This window comes from Pseudonaja textilis, chromosome 4, assembly GCF_049901715.1.
Source record: "Pseudonaja textilis isolate UNSWEBS1 chromosome 4, rPseTex1.2, whole genome shotgun sequence".
Classification (NCBI taxonomy): Eukaryota; Metazoa; Chordata; class Lepidosauria; order Squamata; family Elapidae; genus Pseudonaja; species Pseudonaja textilis.
The window spans coordinates 75375274-75398601 of NC_141993.1; the positions used below are offsets into that span (position 1 = coordinate 75375274).

The following is a 23328-nucleotide window of genomic DNA, read 5'->3' on the forward strand; positions in this document are numbered from 1 at the left end:
CATTCTTAATCCAGGGAATGCCTGCACTAAAATTCAATCATAGAATTAATGACAATAAACTATGGGTCAATATTTTCTTAGGATAACTTTATAAGACAAACTGAAATGATTTTAATTGTCTCAATTATAAATTAGAGAAACTCTATTTTTAACTGATATACTTCTGATTTAACGAATATCGATACTATAAATAAATAAAATATAAATATAATAAGGTAAAGAATATCAAGACACTATTTAGCAATATGAGTCGGCTAATCATAGGAAACTTTAATCATCTAAGTAGTTGATGTCTTTCAAACATCTGTGAAGGAGCTTTGTGATCTCTTCAACACTCTTTTACTGAAAATATGTGTCCAGGGGAGGGCAGGGAAGGGACTGTTTCTTTCCTAGACCTTCACTGTCAACCAGAATGAGGATATCAAGACAGAGGACTTAGATGAAAAGAAGAATCTTTCTGATGTTCAAAAGGCTTCATAATATTTTACCATATCTTTCTACTACCTGGTCTTAACTTAAAATGAACAAGTGCCAAGTGTTAGATATGTTAATGTGAAAGTTGTGAATGAAAATCTTTAACGAAATATAACGTTAAATTTGTTAGTATTGTTAGCTTACCTATTCCCATGTATTATACCCATTGAAGTTTCATAAACATAAATGAATCATAACCAATGAGTTAATATCTTAATTTCAGCTTATTCTTTAAATTTAATATTAAGCTATTATCTGAGGGTATCTATTTCTGGAAAATAAGGTTTATAAATAAACTGATTGACTACACACTTTTTCCTTAGAGCAGAAAAACAATGTTATTTTAAGTTAGAATTAGTAACTAAATCTACTTTGCAGAATTTTACAATATTTTAATGTTTATATCTTAATATAATATATTCATATTTTGGTGTTATATAAGCAAATATATATTATTCTCACCTTAATAAAAGCTGCTCTCAATGTTTGAGCTGCTGACAGATTTACTCGTTCTAGCTGCGAAAATTAGAAACAAACAGTTATATCAAATAAATAAGAGGTTAAAATACAGTATCATTACTGATAATATTTTAAAGGATTTTTGTTGATCTGGATAAGATTTTTGCAGCTCAAGTACTGCAAGCCTCTTATAAGCAGAAAATAATCATATCCAATAAAAAGAATCTAATGAAATAGTCTTAAAAAGACTATCTGAAAAAGTTTTGCTGTCATGTTCTGCCATAACACTTTTCATAACTTGTGACTCAGGATGTGTGGACCACAATTCTCAACCAGCATGACTATTCCTGAAAATTCTGGGTAGATGAAATCCACACATTTGGAACATATAAACAGATACAACATTTAACAGATAAATGTTTGTATAGCAGATGATGCTCTATGAAATTAGCCTATATAGGTGTCAGGGAAAACAAAATATTAAACATAAATAACTCTCCTATTAAGGGCAAAGATGGCAAGCCAAAAATATAGTCTTATTATTATTTTAGACTGTCTGATCAAAATAACCCTTCAGAATAAATGTGTAACAAATGACACCATTTCTATGAATACAGAAAATAAGAATATTTTCTTGATGAATAACCTAAAACCATCTCATTTTCATTTGTTCAAAGCCTAAATACATTTATTGTTTCTCATCTATACAAACAGATTCTGTAATGTTTAACAGAAAACATTTCTATAAAACCAAGTAGCTGCAAAAGGCATAAAACTTTCCACCTTATAAAATATGTCTGCCTAATCTGAAATGTTAATTAAACAATGAAGTCTACATTCCAGTCTCTTGTATAATGCTAGAATGCATCTTGAGAATTTATAAATGTAGAATATAATACTCAGAATTAAGGAATTAAATTCCAACAAACCAAGCAGTCTGTCATGAAGCCAAGAAATATGGATAGAAAGGAAGCAGAACTCATAAGAAGAACATGAGTACTAATATAAGCAAGATAGTAGCCAACTCAAAATTTTGTTTCCCAAGTACTATATTGCAAAGAAAATAAAATTGAACCTATTACCTCATTAAAGACAGGATACATAACTGCATAAAGAGGCATGGAAACCATAGAAGTGGTCTCTGCTTCATTCCTCATCTCTTCCATTGTCATCCTCATTCAAAGACCCACTCTTGAAGAAAAAGGCTACTGAAGCAACAGATTCCTCATTCAATTACAGCTATATTTTTTCTCCTTATTGTAGCTAGATGTTTATAATATTTAAAATATGTAGCTCTGAAAAAAGAAGAGAGAAAAGTTCATTACTAGATGTACCAATTTTGAAATAATCAGTACCAAAATATTTTTATCAGCAGTGTTGGCATAGACTTTATTCACTTAATTCTTCGGTAAAAACTATTAAATCCTGTTTCACTTAGTTGGCAACTTGTAAGTAGTTACCACAGTTGTTGCAGTAAATTCTCACAAGTTCTTAAACTACTAAAGAACACAACTTCTATTTTTAACATTTCCAGCAATAATTGTTCACCAGTGTTAGTAAGCATTGTCATATGTCATAAAACTTAGGTGGAAAGAGATATGTGAGAGACTTGAAAGAGCAAGTAATCTACCAGCATAAATGCCAAAGTTAAGACTGGATATCCATATAGCTTATATAGCATTGTAAAAAATATAGACAAACCTCTAAATCATTGGTTGCTTTAAACCAAAGAGAAATTGCACATTCCAGTTCTATCCAGCAATTAATGGCTCAATGATAACAATGATTCATACGAAAAACATATACTGTTACCTAGTAACAGTACGTGACTCAATGGGATGCAATCGCCATTCTGACTGGTCGACTGTGGCCCTGCTCAACCAGTCTGCCTGCACATTGGATATTCCCAAGATATGTTCTGCTCTTAGGGACAACAGGTTCCTCTCTGCCCACCTGCACAATTGAGTTGCTTCCAGTATTAGAGATCTGGAGCGTGTGCCCCCCTGCCGGTTTATGTGGGCCTTGGTAGCCACATTGTCCGTAAGGAGAAGCACATGTCTCCCCACCACCTCTTGCCTTAGATCCTTGAGTGCTAAGTGGGCAGCCCTGAGCTCTAGCCAATTTATGTTGTTGGCGAGCTCCTCTCGTGACCACCTCCCCTGGGTGACCTGGGCTCCCAAGTGGGCCCCCCCAACCATAGAGACTGGTGTCGGTGGTGATGGTAATCCTCTGGGGTTCCCTGTACAAGCATCCCTGATCCATGGCTCGGGACTGCCACCAATGGAGGGAACGAAGAACTGGCAAGGGGACACGAACCCTCCCTGGAGAGTCGCCCCTGCTCGCCCTCTGGTAAGGGAGCAGGAACCACTGAAGGGTTTGGGCATGGAAGTGGGCCCATGGGACGATCCCAATGCACGATATCATCTTGCTGAGAAGTTGAGACAGCAAGATGATAGGTGCCTCTCTGGAAGACAGGATCAGCGACGTGACTTCCCTGATACTGTCTTGATGCTCCTGTGAGAGAAAACCCTGTCCGGCCAAGGTGTCTATAATGGCCCCCAAATGCAAGATCCAAGTTGATGGTACTAGGTGGCATTTGTCCAGGTTTATCAAGAACCCATGCTCTTGACAAATCCTGATTGTCGACATCAGATACTCCTCCACCTGGGGTCTGGAAGCGGATGCTATCAGGATGTCGTCCAAATAGCATTGGATCCTTATGGGTAAGGTTCTGAGGTGTGCCGCTACCGCTGCCAAGAGTTTGGTAAAAGCCCAAGGGGCTGATGACAGGCCGAACGGTAGAGCCCTGTATTGAAAATGGCGGCTGCCATAGCAAAACCTCAGGAACTGACGGTGGTTGGGGTGTATGGTCACATGGAGGTAGGCCTCCATCAAGTCTACCGAGGCCAAAAAAATCTCCCTCCCGCAGTACCTCTAGAATGGAGTGGAGGGAGTGCATCTTGAACCTTTGGTAGATTAGATGTCTGTTGAGCCCTTTCAGGTTGAGGATTCCTTGCCAACCCCCCCCCTCCCGAGGCCTTTGGAATCACAAACAACATTGAATAGAAACCCTGTCTCTCCTGGTCCACCAGAACTGGCTGGATGGCCCGAATGTCCAGCAGATGGTGGATCGCTGATTCCATGAGATCCCTCTTTGAGGGGTCCCTGGAGATGGGGCAGAACACAAAGGCTCTGGGGGAGGAAGAGAGAAACTCTAGAGAGAGAACCGACCGTAAGGTTGACAGGATCCAAACGTCCGTTGTGGTCTGTTCCCACCTCTGCCAGAACAGTCCCAGACAGCCCCCTATGGGGGATGAGGCTCAGGCGTCACTTATTGCACCTAAAGGGTCTGTTGGAACCCCTAAAGGACCTTCTGCCCTCTTGCCTCTGATGCCCTCTGGTGGCAAAGGCCTGTCTATCGGCCTGAGAGGAGGATCTCTGGAAAAAGGGCGTGTCCCAGCTTCCCCCTGTTTAAAGGAGGGCTTCCTGTAGTAGTATGAGACCTGTAATCTAAGCGCCTCCCCTGGGAGGGCAGGATCTTTCGCTTGCCCCTGGTTTCCATCAAAAAGGGATCCAGGGCTTCCCCCAAAAGCCTCTCTCCCTTAAAGGGAGCTGACACCAGCTTCTATTTGGTTCTGACGTCCACCTGCCAATTTCTTAGCCAAAGAAGCCTGCGTGCTGTTATGGAAGAGGCCATGGCTCTGGAAGAAAATTTGGCTGACATGAGGGTGGCATCAGCAGTTAATTGAGCCGCAGCTATAATCTTATCCAGGTCCTGATGCACCCTGAGATCCTCAGGTGGGATTCTGTCCTGTAGCTGCCTCAGCCACCGCAAAGAGGCCCGAGTAAAAAAAAGATGCGGTCGTCAATGCTCTGATGGTCCAGGAGTTGGCTTGATGAGCTCTCCGGAGCGCCATCTCCTCCTTCTGGTCCTCTGTCTTTAGAACATCCTCCGCATCATGTGGGATGACAGATGAGGAAGCTAGGGCTACTACTGAGCCATCTACCTTTGGCACTTCCATAATGTCCAAAAGGTCTTTGTCCACATTAAATAAGGTAGACTCAGACTCACTGGGGTGAGTGTACATCCCAGGGGACTCCCACTGCTTTTTGATCAGGTTCAGAAACATCTGGGGCACAGGTACAGCGTCCACCACAGATGCTTTCTCAGTGAACAGGAAATCCTCCTGATCCTCTCCCTCAGTGGGAAGGTCCTGAGTAACCATGTCCTTTGTAAGATGAGCTGTGCTCTTGGCCTTAACCAGCAAAGTCTTGAAAAGAGCAGGCTGGAAAAGGCCCATAAAGGAGCGGGGACCTGCTACCTCCGGCTCCACATCCAAAAAATCCCTTTCTGGAAGGAGGTCCCTTTTGGAGCCATAAATTTGGCTGCTTTCTGAAGGGGAGGCCGAGCGCTCTCTGAAGTGGACCGGCTGTTCAGCAGCACTTGGTCTGCAGGTGGCGCCATCAAGGTCCCCTGAGGTGGCTCAGAAAAATTGTGAGAGATCTCAGCCCTGATTTGGAGGTTACCCTGCAAATTGTGGGTACTTGAGCCCCCAGGAGACCAGGCCATTATATACTGCCTATCTGGCTGCTTTTCATCTTAAGGAGGCAAAGTTTGAGGGGTGGCTCTGTATTCAGCCATCCTGGAATCTCTCACTGCCCTGTCAAACTGTTTGTTTATGCCTTTTTGTCTACGCCTGGCCTGTCTATCCTCAGCCCTAGAGGATCTCTTAGGGACTAGAGCCCTGGCTTTAATCCTAGCTGCTGCCTCCAGACCAGCAGACCTGGACTTGGGGGATCCCTTTACAGCCTTCTCTCTACCCTGCTGAGGAACTAACAATTCTTGATCAGCTCCCATGGCGGCCATCTTTGAGCCCGCGAAAAAATAACTGTCACTTGACAGGGGTAGAGAAAGGGAGAAAGAAGTAAAAATAAAATAAAATAAAAAATATTCAGCCTAAGCTATCAGCTACAGCCACAGTAGCTGTCCACCACTTCAGGAGGCTACTGTGACCCAAAGTGGTGAGCTCAGCCCAGCTCCGCAATTCAAAAGCTGAGTCAAGGAAAAAAGTCAAAACAACAACAAACGGCTGCCTCTTTGAATTGCAGCAAGCCCTGACAGGTCAGAGGCTTGCGAGCCTGGCACTGGCTGCACTGCAGTTATCAGGCAGACTCAAGCATCTCGCAGCTGCCATGGTACTCTGGGGACTGGATGGGGGGTCAGGATTTAATCCCGATGACCAGAGCCCCCCCCCCGGGACAATCCTGGAGACAAACTGCAAGATTGTCCCTGAACAAAATAAATGGCCGCTGCCGCTGAAAAGGGACAGAAGTGCTTAGCGGCAGCCTGCAGCTCATCCCAGGCAAGAGAAAGTGGATCGGGAGGAGGCAAGTTAAAGAAGACGCCGACTCCCACCCCAGCCTGGGCCACACGGGCTCTCAGGGTCACCTCCACTCAAATTCTGACAGAAAACAAACCAAAAACCAGTTCACCAGCAAGAAAAGTCCAAAATTAAATTAATAAGCAAAAAAATGTGAACTGGAAAAAAGGCGCGAAAAAATGAAAGTGATAAACCAGCAAGCTGGCTAGCTGTCAAACCTGATCTAAGCCTCTCTGCGAAAAAAAGCTTAATCCAGGGGGTGAATATTCTTCTACATTCCTAACTATTCAGAGCCCTTAAAGGGTGGTCTGAACACTCTGAGACCAAGTGAAGAACTGGGGACTGTTACCAGGGGGTGTGTCCTCAGTTTTTCAACTCGGTCTGCAGAGCTAGGAGACCTTAGGCTCAGTGGAGAAAGGCCATTCAAAAGTGTTGGGGACTTTCACAAGGAGTGGACTGAGGCTGGAGTCAGTGCATCAAGAGCCACCGCACACAGACAGATCCTGGACATGGGCTTCAAATGTTGTATTCCTCTTGTCAAGCCACTCCTGAACAACGTCAGAAGCGTCTTACCTGGGATAAAGAAAAACAGAACTGGTCTGTTGCTCAGTGGTCCAGAATCCTCTTTTCTGATGAGAGAAACTTTTGCATCTCATTTGGAAACCAAAGACCTAGAGTCTGGAGGAAGATTAGAGGCACACACGACCAGATGCTTGAAGTCCAGTGTGAAGTTTCCACAGTCTGTGTTGATTTGGGGAGCCATGTCCTCTGCTGGTGTTGGTCCACTGTGCTTCATTAAGTCCAGGGTCAACGCAGCCGTCTACCAGGAGATTTTGGAGCACTTCATGCTTCCTTCCGCAGACGAGCTTTATGGGGATGCTAATTTCATTTTCCAGCAGGACTTGGCACCTGTCCACACTGCCAAAAGCACCAAAACCTGGTTCAATGACCGTGGGATTACTATGCTTGATTGGCCAGCAAACTTGCCTGACCTAAACCCCATAGAGAATCTATGGGGCATTGCCAAGAGAAAGATGAGAGACATGAGACCGAACAATGCAGAAGAGCTGAAGGCCGCTGTTGAAGCATTCTGGTCTCCCATAACATCTCAGCAGTGACACAGGCTGATAGCTTCCATGCCACGCCGCATTGAGGCAGTAATTGCTGCAGAAGGTGCCTAAACGAAGTACTGAGTACATATGTTTTCTTATACTTTTCAGAGGTCCGATATTGTTCTATGTACAATCCTTGTTTTATTGATTGCATGTAATATTCTAATTTTCTGAGATTGTGGATTTGGGATTTTCATGAGCTGTAAGCCATAATCATCACAATTATGACAAATCATGGTTGAACTATCTTGCTTTGCATGTAATGAATCTATCTTATATATTAGGTTCACCTTTTAAGTTGACATTACTGAAATAAATGAACTTTTGCACGATATTCTAAGTTTTTGAGTTTCACCTGTATATAAGAACTGGTTCTAAAGTTATTTTTTTCATCATCTAAATAACTGGAAATGGTCACTAAACAAGACAGTCACTAAATGAGGATTACCTGTATATTTGTCTTAGGTTTTCTTTGCTATCCGCCTTTTTGTATTTTTCTTGTAAGCCAGATATTTATTGAGAGTAAAATTTGTATAAATAAACAGGGCGCACATCAAAACCAATTTACTGAATCAAATACCATTCAATAAACAATTTCCTACCTCTCTATTCTTGAAACATTTTTGCTTCCACATTTATATAGTCTAGAAATTCTCTTTTGTTCTTCTCTTTTTAAAGGTTCTCTTCAACTTCATCCATCTACAACTTTCTTAGTTTTCTCTTTAACTCATTCATTTTTTTTCATATATTTGATTTTCACTCATTCTGACTATATGACAAAATCAACTCATTCCTCCTGTCACAAATCATTAGTTATGTATTCCACATTAATTCACCCTCCATTCATTCTTGATCCTATTACTTGTTTACAATTCACACTTCTTATGTACTCCATTTCCACTGTTATTATAATTTTATGGTTCCCCTGGCATACCAAATAACCTCCATATAACAAGTTAGGAAGAAACATATTCTTATACAAACCATTTTCTTTTTTAAATGAACATTTGCAACATATGCCATAATATAACACACACTACTTTTCTACCAATATTTGCATCTCTTAAAATTTCTGCATCCTTTCCCCCTCTTTCGTAAATATTATGCCAAGGCACATGAATTTATCTACACTGTTCTAGGCATATCTATCTGTCAATCATTCCATTTTTTCCTGTCAAACATCTTAATTCTTGGATGCAATCATATTCATATCCACTCCATATTTTTAATCAATCTAACATTTGCCAAAAGCACTCAGTTTTCAGCCAGTAATACAGCACCATTTGCATTAAAAAAAATACATTCATGTCCCTAACCAACATATCCCTGACTTCACCTCAAGCATCCATGTCTTGTTTCTTACGGATCCCTATCATTTACATGTAGTCCTCAGTTAACAATCACCCACTCAGTGACCATTCCAAGTTATAATAAGTTACAGTGAACAAGGGATCTTAGATGTCTTTGTAGTAGTAGCTGTCAGTTTCTCTGCAAACTGGTTGTCAAGTACCAAAACCAGTGGCACATGATTGTGATTTTGGTACTTGACAACCAGCTTGCAATTGTGATGCTGCATTTCTGCAATCACATGATCGCCATTTGCAATCTTCAGCGATGGCTTCTGACAAGCAGTCAACGGGAAAGCCGGCAAGACAATCATGTGATCCTGTACCTAATGACTGTGCAGCAGTCACTCAATGATAGGTACCAGAATTGCCACAACTGCTTTGTAAGCTACTTTTTGTAAGCTAGTGTGGTCATGTGATGTTGGACTTTCTGATTAGAGTTGCTGATCCCAATTATAGACATTAAGTGAGGACTGTATTAAGCATTCAGTTTATTTTCATATGTACTTTACTTCCATCCTATGCCAGTCTTCTTTACTAGTACTCCATTTAGCAAATTCAGTACAAAATATCCTATATTACAGTTTTGCTAAAGTAAATTAAATTTTTCTCAAAATCATTAACGTTCAACTAAATAATACCATATAATCGCACTGCACTTCCAAAATTTTGCTATCATTTATTGTGATTGATATATTGAAATATATTCATGCTCTTTGCATTCATTTTCTATTCTAAGTAGCAAAGTTTAATATATATCCACAAATATTAACCTCCACTGTCCATCATGGTTTATTCACATCAAGTTTCCCCATAATGCTTTTTAGTAAGACAAAGATATAGATGAAAAGCTATATTAAACCTTTGCCATATGAAACAGTTAAAAAGTATTAGAAATTACCACATGAAATCTCACTGATTCTTACAAAATTTTTAGGGTCAAGTTCAAAATGCTAGCAGAATTTCAGTCACCTCTGTCTACAAATCACACAACACAAACCTAGAATGTGACACAAGGATTTTACTAATCTACAGAAAGCCATGTCTTATGCATCCTGATTAGATGAAATTGCTTTCCATTATATAAATGTACTTTCAGAAAATACTGCAGTGCTAGAGAAAAACCCTGATTCTCTTAAAAGGTTCTATCCATTTCAGCTATCAATCAAACCACCTGAAATCTCATTTCAAAGAACCTATACAGGACAACAGAGACATAGGTTAGGAAAGAAAAAAAAGGACTCCCTTCCTAGATGACATCTTCAGCAAGATTTAAAATTCTGTCACAAACAGCAAAAGGATAGAACTTAATCTTGAAATTCTCTTCCTCCAAACTGCCTAAGTTTACAAAGTTTGTATTTGCATTTGTATTTGTATTTGCGCAAGTGGCAAGCAGGTATGCCTGTTGCTCACACAAATGGAGCACATGCTTGCCCACTGCTCGTGTGGGTGCGGATTCACATGCACTCACCTGCCACTTTCACGGCCTGCTTCCGAAGGGCTCGAGGTCCAGTAATGGGCTGTGGCCTGGGACCCCTGCTACTGATTCACATGTTTATATTCCAAAGTTGGAATATTGATGTGCATAATGTTATCAATTTGAAGACAAATAATTTGATTATCTTTATTATCAGTTGGCATCTTTAACTAACCTTAATTCTAGTATCTTCATTTCACCAATCACTAGAGGTCAAAAGATTCTCACCCACAAATATGCTATATTCTTAATCATAAGTTATCTTTTAAGTGAATATTAATTATCCGTATCTGTAACTGGAAAATGGATATAAATAAATGAATAAAAATTATTTATAAAACTATTCATTACCTTAGCATAGAATAACATTAACTAAATTGACATGTGAAGAAGCCTGAGATGACATACGGATTATTGCTTTCTATACATAAATTTAAAGGTAGTAGTAATATTACTTACTACATGACAAAAGGCCAAGGAAGATATGCTGCTAAACAAGTTTTCAAGTGATAATTTGCAAATACTGCTTGAAATAATCTATGTAAACTTCTGCGCTTCTGTACTGAAGTTGTTTTGAAGAAAAAAGAATTCAAGTTGTACAACAATAAATTTAGCGTACAGACAAAAGCCTAAGGAAAGCTACAACAAGGTAATTAACCTTGATGAATTTTCCTTGCATTCTCAGCAGGCAAGCCAAAGAGAAAAGCAAATAGAAACTGGCAGTTATATATTTGGCCAAGACATAAACAACTGCGAAGGCAGGTTGGCATGTTCTACACTTTATTTTGATAGAAATTATCATTTATAAGAAAGTTTGCAGTGGCTAGTTAGAATTTTTGGCAATAGTTAAAGGTGGAATTCAAAAATGTATTTAAGTTTAAAATATAGGTAAATAATTCTTAATAGCCATGACACTGGTATGAATAATCATAAAATAATACATATTAATGAAATGCATTATTCTATAAAATTGGCAAATTTTTATCAAATTGAACATATGGCATAAGGACTGTTTCACAGCCATTGGCATTCAGACAAATCAGCCATCAATAAATACATAGAAATAAACTATATTTACTGACCATTCAAGAGACAACAAAAAGCTAAGGAAACTAAAAGACCAGAACATATTTTTTTCAGCAGCCTACACCCAGATAAGCAGGGATTAAACCAGACAAGCAATCAAGCTGAAAACAATATCCTAATCAAAGAACCACCAAGGAGGAAAAAAAAAACACCACCCTCACCAAAACTGGCAGGGCAAGCTACTGTATATAAACAGGGAGCAAACACGTCCTTGCTGGCACTAATTAAGTTAACTTATGGCTAATGAAACTTCTGCAAACTAACTAAACTCAGAGAATACCAAGAACTTCATAGTTCAACCATGTGCTACATATAATTTTTAATTTTTTACTCCATTTACTTAGTAATGCAGATACTAAATACTTTTCACATCTGTGGATAAAATAGTTTAAGATACAGACGTGGAATAGTTTTAAGCTCCTGGCCTGCAGGTTGACAAATGATAAAATTACTAGTTTCAGATACAAGGCAACATCACAGCAAATTTCAAAGGTATCTGGATCTTTTCCAAAATTCTACTTCCAGATTAGAGAATCAGCAACAAGAAAGTTTATAAAGTAGGCTCAAATTCATTGATTCCAGATTTTCATTCCTAATTCTCTAAATGCCATTAATCTTGGTACATAAACTGTTTTCCTTCACAACAAAGGAAAGACCACAGCCTAGTCTGTTCTCTGTCTTGTTCTTCAAGGATCATCAGGTGGCCTTGGTTTGCCTGCTCCTTTGAATTTTTGTTCCTTCTCTAATGCTTATGACGTGCAAATCATCATACATGGCGCTCTCCACAATACCAACTATTTGGTAGGTTTTTGAGGACCGAAGTACTGGAGATTTTATATTTAGGATGATAAAGTTCTCAAAAATATAACTATATATTTATATAGCAATGCTACTGTCTCATGTATCCCTTAAGATACATAAATGTCACCATTAAATTCCTAGGTATCTGCAATATTTGTAGTCTTGAAATTTGAATCAAAATGAAGATAGTAATTTATGAAAGAATACTGTACCATCTTATTTATAGTAAAAAGCCAATTTTTAAAGAATTGGAATCTCAAAAATAGGTATTAAGAATCAGGTTATCCCACCTAGAAAAACCATCACATCATCATTATCACTGTGCCATGCAGAACGGGCACAACCTCTAGGCCTTAATTAAAGTTTTTGAAAATCCAGTTCAACAAAAAAAGATGGCAGATTTAAAGGAACTAACCTTCTGGTTATTAGAAAAATATGAAATAAAGATAACTATGCTAGAAATTAACTATATTTCAAAATTAGCATAATCTCTACCAGGCCAAATTAAATGTTACAAACAGCGTACTATGTAAGTTTTCAATTTTTTTAAAATGCTTTGTTTTGCATAAACAATGGAATATCATTTAGTAATAGTTTAACTAATAGTTTCATTTAATAGATGAAAAGAGAGTACAGGTTTTGAGTCTATTATTAATTTATTAAACTTACATCCCTACTACAAAAACAGTGCTCATATTTTTGTTAATTTTTTTTTCTTCATTTTTTCTATATAGAGTACAACATATCAAATAATATTAAAAATATTAATAGTTCTTTAATGCCTTATAACTGTTTTGATCAATCTAAAAAGGGAAAATAAACTGGCCCAATGCCAATAACATATTGTTTTAAAAATTATTGAATATTTCCTCATTTCTATGTTGTGGATAGCTTAAAAACCAAAATGTATAAATTAATTAAAAATTTCAGATTTCTGTAGATTTAAAATTCTAAATTATTCCTAAAACATTAAAGTAGTACCTCAGTATTCATCCTTAATTTGTTCCAGGAGGCACAAGTATTAAAAAAGACGAGTACCAAACAAACCATGTGACTAAGCATGTGACTGTTTGTTTCAGCTAGGAAGGACTTTCTATCTGTCCTTTTCCTATGTCAGCATCCCTCCCAGCATGGCTGACTTCTTGTCCCCTATCCTTTTGTACCAAACAATGAGTACCAGGATAACATTTCCATGTCAAACTGAGTCAAGTACCAAATTCCATGAGTTTTGAAGCAGTCAAATACAGAGGTATCACTGTATCAATATTTCTTATTGTTGAAAATTTGTATCTTACTACAATGATAAGATAGCAAAGTAAATATAATAAAATACAGAAACATACGGATAAGATAAAGCCCAAGCAGAGTTTATGGCCTGTTGTAGGAGAACTCTCCAAAAATTCTCTTTTTAGATCTCCTGAAAGGTGAACCATGTTGGAGACAGATGAATCTCCAATGGGTGACATTTCAGAGGGCTAACCTATCTCTGAAAAACAACACTCCTGAGCTCTGAAAGAACAGAGGCAATCTGTTGCTTTTCCTAAAAGTTTTGTATTTATAAGCAACAGGTAACACTAAAAACAACTGTGGAAATTTAGCAAACCATCCAAATAACTTTCGGCATCCCTCAATGCTTTGACTGTGGGTTTTGATCTGCAGTCACCCAAGATTCTGATTTGGATGCCATACATAAATTGTGATAAGGCAAATAAAATAATGAAAATAAAGTTTTTTTAAATTATTTTTTCTAAATAAAAATGATAAAAGGTACCATGATCTCAATAAGGCATAGGTGTTGTACATTTAGAAAAGGAAATCCATCCCTGAAAAAATGCTATTTCAAATGCAGGCATTATTGCATTTAAATTGCTATAACTCTATACATCATTATGATTAGGTCTATATGCAGTTTTGAAAAGCATTATAAATTGATAAACTATAAGTTATCATTTATCTTATTATAACTAATTTTATTTTTAATTTTCCCAGAAATTTCCTCTATGAGATGGAATTTTTTGTCAGTAAGTTACAAAACAAAAGATAATTAGAACAGAGTTGCAAAGGGAATAATTATCCCAAATCAAAATTCATTTACAACTTTCCAAAAACATTTAAAAACCTCAAATATTGTATAGAACGCTATTTACACCAAAGCTAGAAAGCCTGGTACATCCAGATGGTTTATACTTCAATTCCCATTGGCATGGCTAATGGAATGCGACAGAAACCTACTATCCAAAACATCTGGAGGACATCACACAGTGTTTAGGAGTAAACTAGCTTTTTTATGTACTATATACATATTACTTGTAGATAATAGTCTTATCCACAAATAATAAGGTTTAATAGCCTTACTATTAAAAAGTACTAGGTATTATTTAAAGCAGGCATACCTAACCCCCGGTCCTTGGACTGACACCAGGCCATAGCATGCCAGAAAGCAGGCTGCACAAACACGCCCCATCCATAGGAAGCAGGCAGCATGCGAAACCATACCCTCCCCCCCGGGCCATGGAAAAACCTCTCTCCACAGAAGGTTGGGGGGGGGGTGTACTGATTTAAAGTATCTTTCTACTTACATTTTTCCAACTAACTTAATTTGATGTGCTACAGTACAAAATGCCTCTACTGCTTCTATGTGAAGATTTTTCTAGAATGGGGTACAGCCTTGCTTTGCAATGGAACTTTGAGCTGCTTGTGGTCGTAAGTTGAGGATTATTGTAGACTCTCGGTTCAATTTGCTGTCCTTTGTATCATACCTGTCTTTCAAGCAAATAGAATTATTTCCATGAATGAATGTATAAGATGCTGAAAACATTTTTTTATATCTACATTCTGAGCATATGTAATTGGCTATTTTAAAAATGATAAATATAACCATACATAAAATTTGACTTGGCTTTCAACTAACTGCCCTATTTATTGTAGTCTGATAAGTTCTTCATTTATGTTCCTAATATAAAAAATCTGTATTAAAATACAAGAGGGCATCTCATGGCAAAAAATAACTCCATAAAGAAGCCAAGCAAAGAAATTCTAATAACAAGGGACTGGTTTCAGGTGGAAAACCTGATTATTTTACTTCTTTTGCCACAGTTGTTAAGCAAATCACTGCAAGTTAAGTGAATCATGTGGTTAAGTAAAATCTAACTTTCCCCATTGATTTTGCTTGTCAGAAGCCAGCCTGGAAGGTTACAAATTATAATCGTACAACATAGGAACACTGCAACTGTCATAAATACATGACGGTTGTCAAGCTCCTTGATCATGTGACCATGAGGATACTGCAGCAGTCATAAGTGTGAAAAACAGCCATGTCACTTCTTCCAGTGCTGTTATAACTTCGAATGGTCACTAAGTGAATGCTTGTAAGTCAAGGATTACCTGTACTTCACATTCCAATTCATCTAATAGTATCACCTTCTTTCAATCTTCTCTGCTTCCCTATAAACAGAACAAAGGCCTTCTCAGAGCAGATTCTAAACCACAGAGATTGATTGAGATTAACAGTGGTTCTTATGTCAGATTGTAATATTAACACTACAATTATTCATAGATACTGTGCCCTTACCACACTGGGACCTATGAATCAACAGACAATACCAGCTTTTGCTTTTATCCACAAATCACTAAGTATATCATAACCTCTGAAAAAGTATTAAGCAGGGAATGTATTAGCTGTCAACTAATACATTTAGTTGCATTGTACTGTAGCAAGAAAAGCAAGTTACAAGGTACACTAGCTCTGTAAATATTTTTCAATAATAACATGTGATGCAATCTCCAAACTATTTTTATTGAAAAATAGGATAAACATAGTTCAAGTAAATAACTACATTCAGTTTCCGAGTTTTCAGAGTCCAAAGTTTTAGAATTTTCATCAGTGTTTTAAACCAGATATACAACCTTTTGGATTGCCTGGGCTGCACTGAGTGAAGAGGAATATCTTGGGCCACAAATAAAATATACAGTATAATAGTTAATGTATATAAAAAACAAACTTCCTTTAAAAGTCTTGTGGGCTTCATTACTAAATATCTAAGATCAACGGATGGACATACCTGTTTTGAACAGTTTAAATTTTCAGGCATGAAATGGTCTGAAAAAAGTACGCCTGTATTTAAAACGGAACTAATAATTTTATTCTCAAAATACATTCAGTTTATAAAAAGTTAAAATTCAGCATAAATTTTAAAAGAAAGTATTTTAACAAACATTTGCTTTATATAATGTCTCAGGACACCTACAAGTGTATTATTTAGCAATAATAAATTTTAGAATGATACACAATTTTTATACAGTTTTTTTTGGGGGGTATCATTAAATTATTTTATAAAAATAATACAGTAACCATGTCTATGATTTTCATTACAGGAAAATTACAAGTGATATGTTTCCTGGAAAAATACACAGAAATATTTACGGTTGTAAATAAAAAAAGGAAAAAAATCCAGGCTTTCTTACAATCATTTATATACCACAGATTTTCAAAAATATAAAGCAGACTAATTTAGAACATTTAAGTTTTCCAAATACACAGAAATCTCAGATAGCAATAATATCAGTGATTCCCTCTCCCTCATTTTAAAAACTTCTTTAAAACTATACTTCTTTAAAGAGTTGTTCTCCTCTTAATATAATGGAAAATTAAATATAGTACTATATGACATATAAACAATATTTAACAAAGGTTGGATACCATGTTTAGGGGTATTTGACCTGGATTAGTACAGTAAGTACTTTCAGAAAGCTATTTTCTTTACAGAATGACTGGCTGTACCACACTAAACCACAAACTAGATGACATTTAGCCTAGTTTGTCCACACATGTATAGTTTAACAGTTTGCCATCAATCCCTTGTAATTAAACCATTTTCAAAAGTCTAGTTTCTTAGTGTAGCTAATTTATCTGATTAAATAATTTTACATCTATTTTCTTAATCCTCACTAAAATAACAAACTGATACAATATATAAGTTCTTTTTCTTATAACTGTCTAAAGTATTTCACTTTCTAGTTTTCAAATTTTTATTTATATTTATATCCCACCCTTTATTATTAATTACAAATAAGGCGATGAACATATCCAAATCACTTTCCTCCTCCTTTTTTCCATACCAACAGCAACCCTGTGAGGTTAGCTGGGCTGAAACTGAATGACTGGCCCAAGGTCATCCAGCTGACTTTCATGCCTAAAGTGGGAGTAGAACTCAAGGTTTCTAGCTCCTCTCCATCTTTCTAGCCTCATACCTTAATCACATACCTTGTTTTATTGTGCCTTGCTTAATTGAGCTTTAAATATACTGCATTATTTTTTATCAAGATGCTCCACCAATAAAAAATGTTACTATTCACTGAAGGCTCCAACAATGCTCAGATGGCATTTTTAGCAAGAGTATTTTAAATTAATTTAGTTAAGGTATGTACTTTGCTTTTTAGATACAATATTATTATACACTAGACTACAGTATTCATTCATTCATTCATTCATAAATAAAATGTATTGGCTGCTCATCTTACTGTAAGGTAATTCTATGTGCTTAGTCATAAAAGTATATACATATCCATAAGCCTGATGATGGCAGATGAGATTCTGCCGAAACGTTGCTACAACTTTAAAAGCACAACTACAATGACGTGGGAAAATACCCGAACAAAGCTGAATGCCATACCTGTAAGTACCCGTGAAAACTTAAGAAAACAAATATCCATAAGTTGTCTATACATACACAATTTAGATTTACATAAATCAAAATCAAATATTAGTGGGGAGAACAGGGGAACATTGCAAGGAGTGGGATCTGTTATCAACCACTTCCATGGGCTATTCCCCCTCTGGGGCCCCAAGGCAAAAGTCAGGGACATGCCTATAAGCCCTTATGAAAGCATAGAAGAGTTGGGGCCAAACTTACATCAGGGAGGGGAAGGGGAGATGTTCCAGAGGGCAGGAGCAACAGCCTGGATCCTGCCAGCTGAAATAATCGGGCCGACAGGACCCGCAGGATGCCTTTCTCTGCCAGCATGAGTGGTACAAGCCAATCCCAGTGGAATGAGACAGTCCCTCCAGTATCCATGCCATGAAGGGCTTTAAAGAGGATCACCAACAATTTGAACTGCACCCAGAAGCAGACTGGCAACCAATGCAGCTCGTGGAGCAGTGGTATTACAGGGGCCATTCTTGGGTCTGCCAAAACTGCCTGTGCCACAGCACTCTGCACCAGCTGTAGCTGCAGAATGCTCAAGGGTAGCCCCATATAGAATGCAATGCAATAATCCAACTGTGCAGTGTAAAAATAACTTTTATATGCACTGCAAAAACAAAACAATTCATGTGACTCAGTTTGTTGTGATGTAGGGAACCTCTGACCTAAATATATCTTCTAACCAGCCACATTCAATTTTTTTTTATATTCATTATGCCCTTTAGTCTCCCAAGTACAAAGGAGGCTGGATGTGTTTGAAAGAATGAGAATACCAAGATGAAAATGTCTTCCTTCTGTATACCGAAAAAAATGTCATATTTTCCTGCTTTGGCCATCCATTACATTTGAATACAGAATCTCCTAGGTGTTTTGAACAAGACGTCATCATTATGACAAGAAAAGTTCTCTCCCATGTCCAATTTTGATACTGATGTAAATATTGCATCAATTTATAATGGAATAATTATACCAATCTATTGGTTGCAAACCCAAGCACTTCTGTAAGTAGATCATTAAAGTTTCACTCTGACTAAAAAACAACTGCAATACATCCAGGATACAGAACAAGGGTCTATGAATGAACATTAATGTTAATAGTATCAATATCAGCATTAGCCTGCACTTCATGATTCAGGAAAAAAAGATTATATTCAAACAAAAAGTATTTCAGTGCGTTTCCTTTAAATATTCTTATTCCTGACCAAATGAGAAAATCCCCATAAAACTGGACAACATCAATAACTCGCTTGAATTATATAATCCCTGAGATATGATCATATGACAAGATACCTCACTATTACTAAGCAGAAACACCAAAGTTTTTCTTCCTGAGCAGCTCCCATTTTTTTCCTTTCCTCCAACAAGCCCATCCTTCCAAGAATGGGCATGCATTTTGGGTGTGTGCAGATGCATCATATATACACTGCTCTGGTTGAAGTACCTTTTTGTCTTCCATGGAAGGCAGGTTGAAACAGTCCCTCAGGCGGAGGAGACAACCATCTATCTGCCCTTTACAAAGAGCAGGGTTCGAGGAGAGTTTTCATTCCACCACTTGAGGCCTGTCCAAAGGCATCCAAGAGACCCTCCACACACGATCAGGGTCCCAGGAAGACAAGCTTCGCCCAGCAAGATCAGAAGGGCTGAGCTTTCTTCCTGCAGATGCTCCCCGTTTTTAATCCTCCCTCTTTCAACGAGACAGGTTGCTGTCGTTTCCCGCCCTCCATATAATATGTATGTATGTATATTTACTCTCCTCACAACAACGGAAGGGCGGACGGACATCTTCATCCAAGCAACTACCGACCCGTATTCACCCTTTGCACCCCCTACCTAAATCCTCCTTTCAGGTGCTAGAAGCTGCTTCTCCCCTTGCAAAGGTTTGAGCACCTGCAGGAAAAAAGAGGGGAGATTCCTCCAGTGTGCTGGAGGACAAGTCGCTTCCCCCCCCCCCCCACTTTCTCTCGCGGCGCCCATAGAAGGGCTAGGCCCGAATGCACCGAGCCCTCCGATGCTGGAACCCCACTTACGCATACAGGTCGACGTAACCTCTGTGGGGTGGTCAGGCCTTACGCAAATCTACCAGTGACCTCCCCCTCCGGGCATTGCCTTAACGACACCCGAAGAGACAGAGGAAGGGGGCCTCTTCCGCCACATTACCTCACTTCTCGCTTTCACCTGACCCGCGAAGCCTCTAGGACTCCCGAGCAGGTTCCCCCGTCGCTCCTGCCGGAAGTACGTGCCGGAAAAGAAGCGTCCTCCTCTCTCCCTCTGTGTCTGTCTGTCTTGTCTGTCTGTCTTTCTCTCTCTCTTTCTCTCCCCCCTCCGATGCCGATGCCGCCGATGCCGATGCCACCGTTGTTACCACACACACCAGGCGTTGTCCGGAACTAAGCCGGCGATCGCATGAGCCCATGGGACGTGTAGTCCGCTTCTTAGAAAAACTACAGGTCCCGAAAAGCCTTGCGCGGACTCGGGCAAAAAGAAAACGGGGCGGGAAGGGGAAGAAGGGGAGAAAAAGAGGCCGCGGCAAAGGCGAGCGGGAGGCGGGGGAGGAGCCGGAGAGAGAGGAGACCAATTAGAAGCCAGAGTCGGAGTGGTGGGCGAGGCTTTGACCGTATTAGGAAGAAAGGGGCGGGGCGAGGAAGAAAAGGATGGGCGGTGGGGAGTAAAACTCTTCGGGCGCTACAAGACGCGACAGAAGCGATCCTGGAGGCGGCGGTCTTGCTTTTCACAGAGTTTCAGCGCAAGGAACGGGTTGAGGTGGACGGCTTCGGCTGCCCCACCTCTGAAGCCCTTTGCGACTTCCCCTCAGAGGGTTTCCTTCGGACAGGTAAGCGCCGCCAGCAGCTCCTGCACCAGCACAGCTCCTCCTGGGTGCCTTGGTTTGCGGTGAAGCAGCTCCGGTTGGGGAACGCCGGAGCGCCCACCTCGCGTTGTGCAGCTTTTAAAAGGGGGATCCTTTTCAAAATAAATAAATAAAATTAAATCCCATCGCTTGGTAAACGAAGTACAACATGTGTCCTTTAGGAAAGATTTCCGCTTATTCACAAAAAAAGAAAGAAAAAAAACCACAATCTTTTTTTAAAAAAAAATCTCAGAATCTTCTATTTCAGCAGAATAAATGGCTCCAAATATATTTAGGGAAAGAGGAAAAAAATCCCCATTGAAATCTTGGGGAAATTCTCTATCACTTGATCATGATATTCTTTTTGGTTTGATTCTTCTTTGTTTCTGCCTTTCTGCTAGGTATCCAGGTATTGCTAGATCTTTTCCTATATATGTTGCATGAATTCCTCCCAGCAAGGCTTGATGCTTTTTCCTGACATTTTTACAAATACCTGTTTTCACTAGATGATGGGACACAATTAGGTTTTTAACTGAAGACCCTGTGAGTTTCATTCCTTCTCTTTTCCCTCGCATGTGTCCTTTGCCAGAGCATCCTAAACAATTGTAGCACCAGAGCAGAACTTTAAAATGCATGCTTTTAGTACTGAGGATTGGCCTTTATGGGTTAATATAAAGATAAATGGTGCTTATTGTTTCCTGTAACATTAATAGGAGTTGCAGTTAGTACAATAAATCCCTTGAAAGTTTTATGTTGATTGTCTGACCGTTAACATGATCCTTTGTGAATTGTGTATCTCCCTCTGTATTAGAACAATATTTAATGTATTGAAGACATTGGGAATGTTGTCATTGTTTTCATGTGAACTGAAAGGTAAATATCTTGTTTTAAAAAGTGGGGGAAAATGACCTGCCAGTTATCAATATGTGGATGAAGAAATAATTTTTGAGTCTTTCTGATTAGCACTGGTTAGTTTAATCTTAAATGAATTGCATAGTACTGGTATCTGGGTAAATCTGTGCAGTGACTACTCTGCGCAATAAGATATTCCAGAAACATTTCTTGAGAAGATCATTCAGTCTCTTCACTTCAATTAACTCTGCTTACTTCAACGAAGAATGTAGAAATGCCTAACTGTCTTTTTGTGATCTGTATGAATAAGACTTCAGCTCTGTAAAGAACAACAATCTAGTCTGGCCCTATACCAGGGAATTTATTTTCTTCTATCCATAGAGTGTTGTCAGATTGATCTGAGTACCTGGTTCTTTTTCTAAACAAATATTGTCTCCTTAACATGTTGCAATTCACATTTCCCCCTCCGCATATAATAACAGTTAATAAAAATGGATCTTAATATTATGCTATGCAAATTTAATTTATGGACTGTAAAAGAAATATGTAGAAGGGAAAGATGTTTTTCAGATTGTTAAATGCCGGGATGACATTTTATATTAGTTCATTTTAAATTCTTATCTGTTTTCTAGGTGTCTAGAAAAGCAGGTGCAGGAATGTATGTATCCCTGATTATTTACTTCCAAATTGAAGTTCTGCCAAAATAAAATTACCATCTGGCTTATTTGTCTTTACATGACAATAAAGCTTCATTTTGGGATTTAGTTTCAGTGGGAATACCTATAAAATAAACCATATAATCCTGAAAATATTTACTTATAAAGAAATATTTCTAAAGTCTATGACATGGCCACTTATGGGTATATTTATTACTGCATAAAAAGGAAAAAAGATATATACTTAATTACTTAGTGCAAATATATAGTGCAATTTTAAAATAACTGATTTGTGAATTAAAACATTTCCTTCTAAGCATTTGGGCTTTCTGTGACTATGTAATTGCTTATGTGATATGATGTGATCCATATTTCTATTCCTTCTAAGCATTTGGGCTTTCTGTGACTATGTAATTGCTTATGTGATATGATGTGATCCAAATTTCTATTCCAAGCTTTGCATATAATTTAAGTCTATAGGTTTAATATAATTTTTATATGTGGTTTAGATAATGGTCTTTATAGTTCATCTCATGAGTGTCATGCCATTGATCTTTCATTCCCAAGAATTTGATGAAACTAGCATCTACATCAGTGCCAAATAAATCATATTATGGCTTGTCTCAAGAATGGACTACTGATTTGATTTGGAATTCATTAAACAACCACATCCGTTTTCAGAATCACATAGCTGTTTTAATAAGCCACAGAAAAATATTGTGTTCACAATCTTAGACATTCTGAAATAGTTTTTTCTAAATAAATATGAAGCTTTATGTATTCATATTTTATCCAGATATTAAGCTAAATCTATGTCCTGATTAAAACAATCTTTTTTTAGATTTTTTTAAAAATCTCACCATTATTACTTTATAAGTAACTCAAGATCAAGATGGAGAATATACATTGTTCTCCTTCCTCCTCATATTTTTTCTACAACAACAATGCTGTGAGGTGAGTTGGGCTGACCGAGTGACTGGTCCCAAATTTATCCAGCTGGCTTGCATGCTTATCATGGGACTAGAACTCACAATGTCCTGATTTCTAGGCTGGTATTTTAACCTCTAGACCAAACTGGCTCTTAATTATAGCTCAGCCAGGATATAACCACTAACTGATCAATTTAGATTTGCACCT

At 38.2% G+C, this 23328-nt stretch overlaps 2 protein-coding genes across 10 annotated transcripts in view; one reads left to right on the top strand and one right to left on the bottom strand.

Annotated features, from left to right (window-relative positions):
* PDCD10 (programmed cell death 10) overlaps positions 1 to 20358 on the bottom strand; it is a 33299-nt gene extending 12941 nt beyond the window's left edge. Inside the window, exons 1-6 of one of the 7 annotated variants that reach the window (XM_087933405.1) lie at positions 19996 to 20243; positions 19669 to 19725; positions 15521 to 15580; positions 14716 to 14899; positions 2016 to 2228; positions 937 to 990 (exon numbers count right to left, since the gene is read on the bottom strand). In XM_087933405.1, the coding sequence (XP_087789531.1) occupies positions 937 to 990; positions 2016 to 2111 (150 nt within the window). In that variant the 5' untranslated portion in view covers positions 2112 to 2228; positions 14716 to 14899; positions 15521 to 15580; positions 19669 to 19725; positions 19996 to 20243. Of the gene's footprint in view, positions 1 to 936; positions 991 to 2015; positions 2229 to 14715; positions 14900 to 15520; positions 15581 to 19668; positions 19726 to 19995 lie in introns of all 7 variants that reach the window. The other 6 variants (XM_087933404.1, XM_087933403.1, XM_087933406.1 and 3 more) reach the window with 6 other exon arrangements.
* Positions 20359 to 20531: 173 nt separating this feature from the next.
* SERPINI1 (serpin family I member 1) overlaps positions 20532 to 23328 on the top strand; it is a 123678-nt gene continuing 120881 nt past the window's right edge. For 2 of the 3 annotated variants that reach the window (XM_087933397.1, XM_026705805.2), the window contains exon 1: positions 20532 to 20668. The gene's annotated coding sequence lies outside the window, so the exon portion shown is untranslated. Of the gene's footprint in view, positions 20669 to 21084; positions 21227 to 23328 lie in introns of all 3 variants that reach the window. The other variant, XM_087933398.1, reaches the window with a different exon arrangement.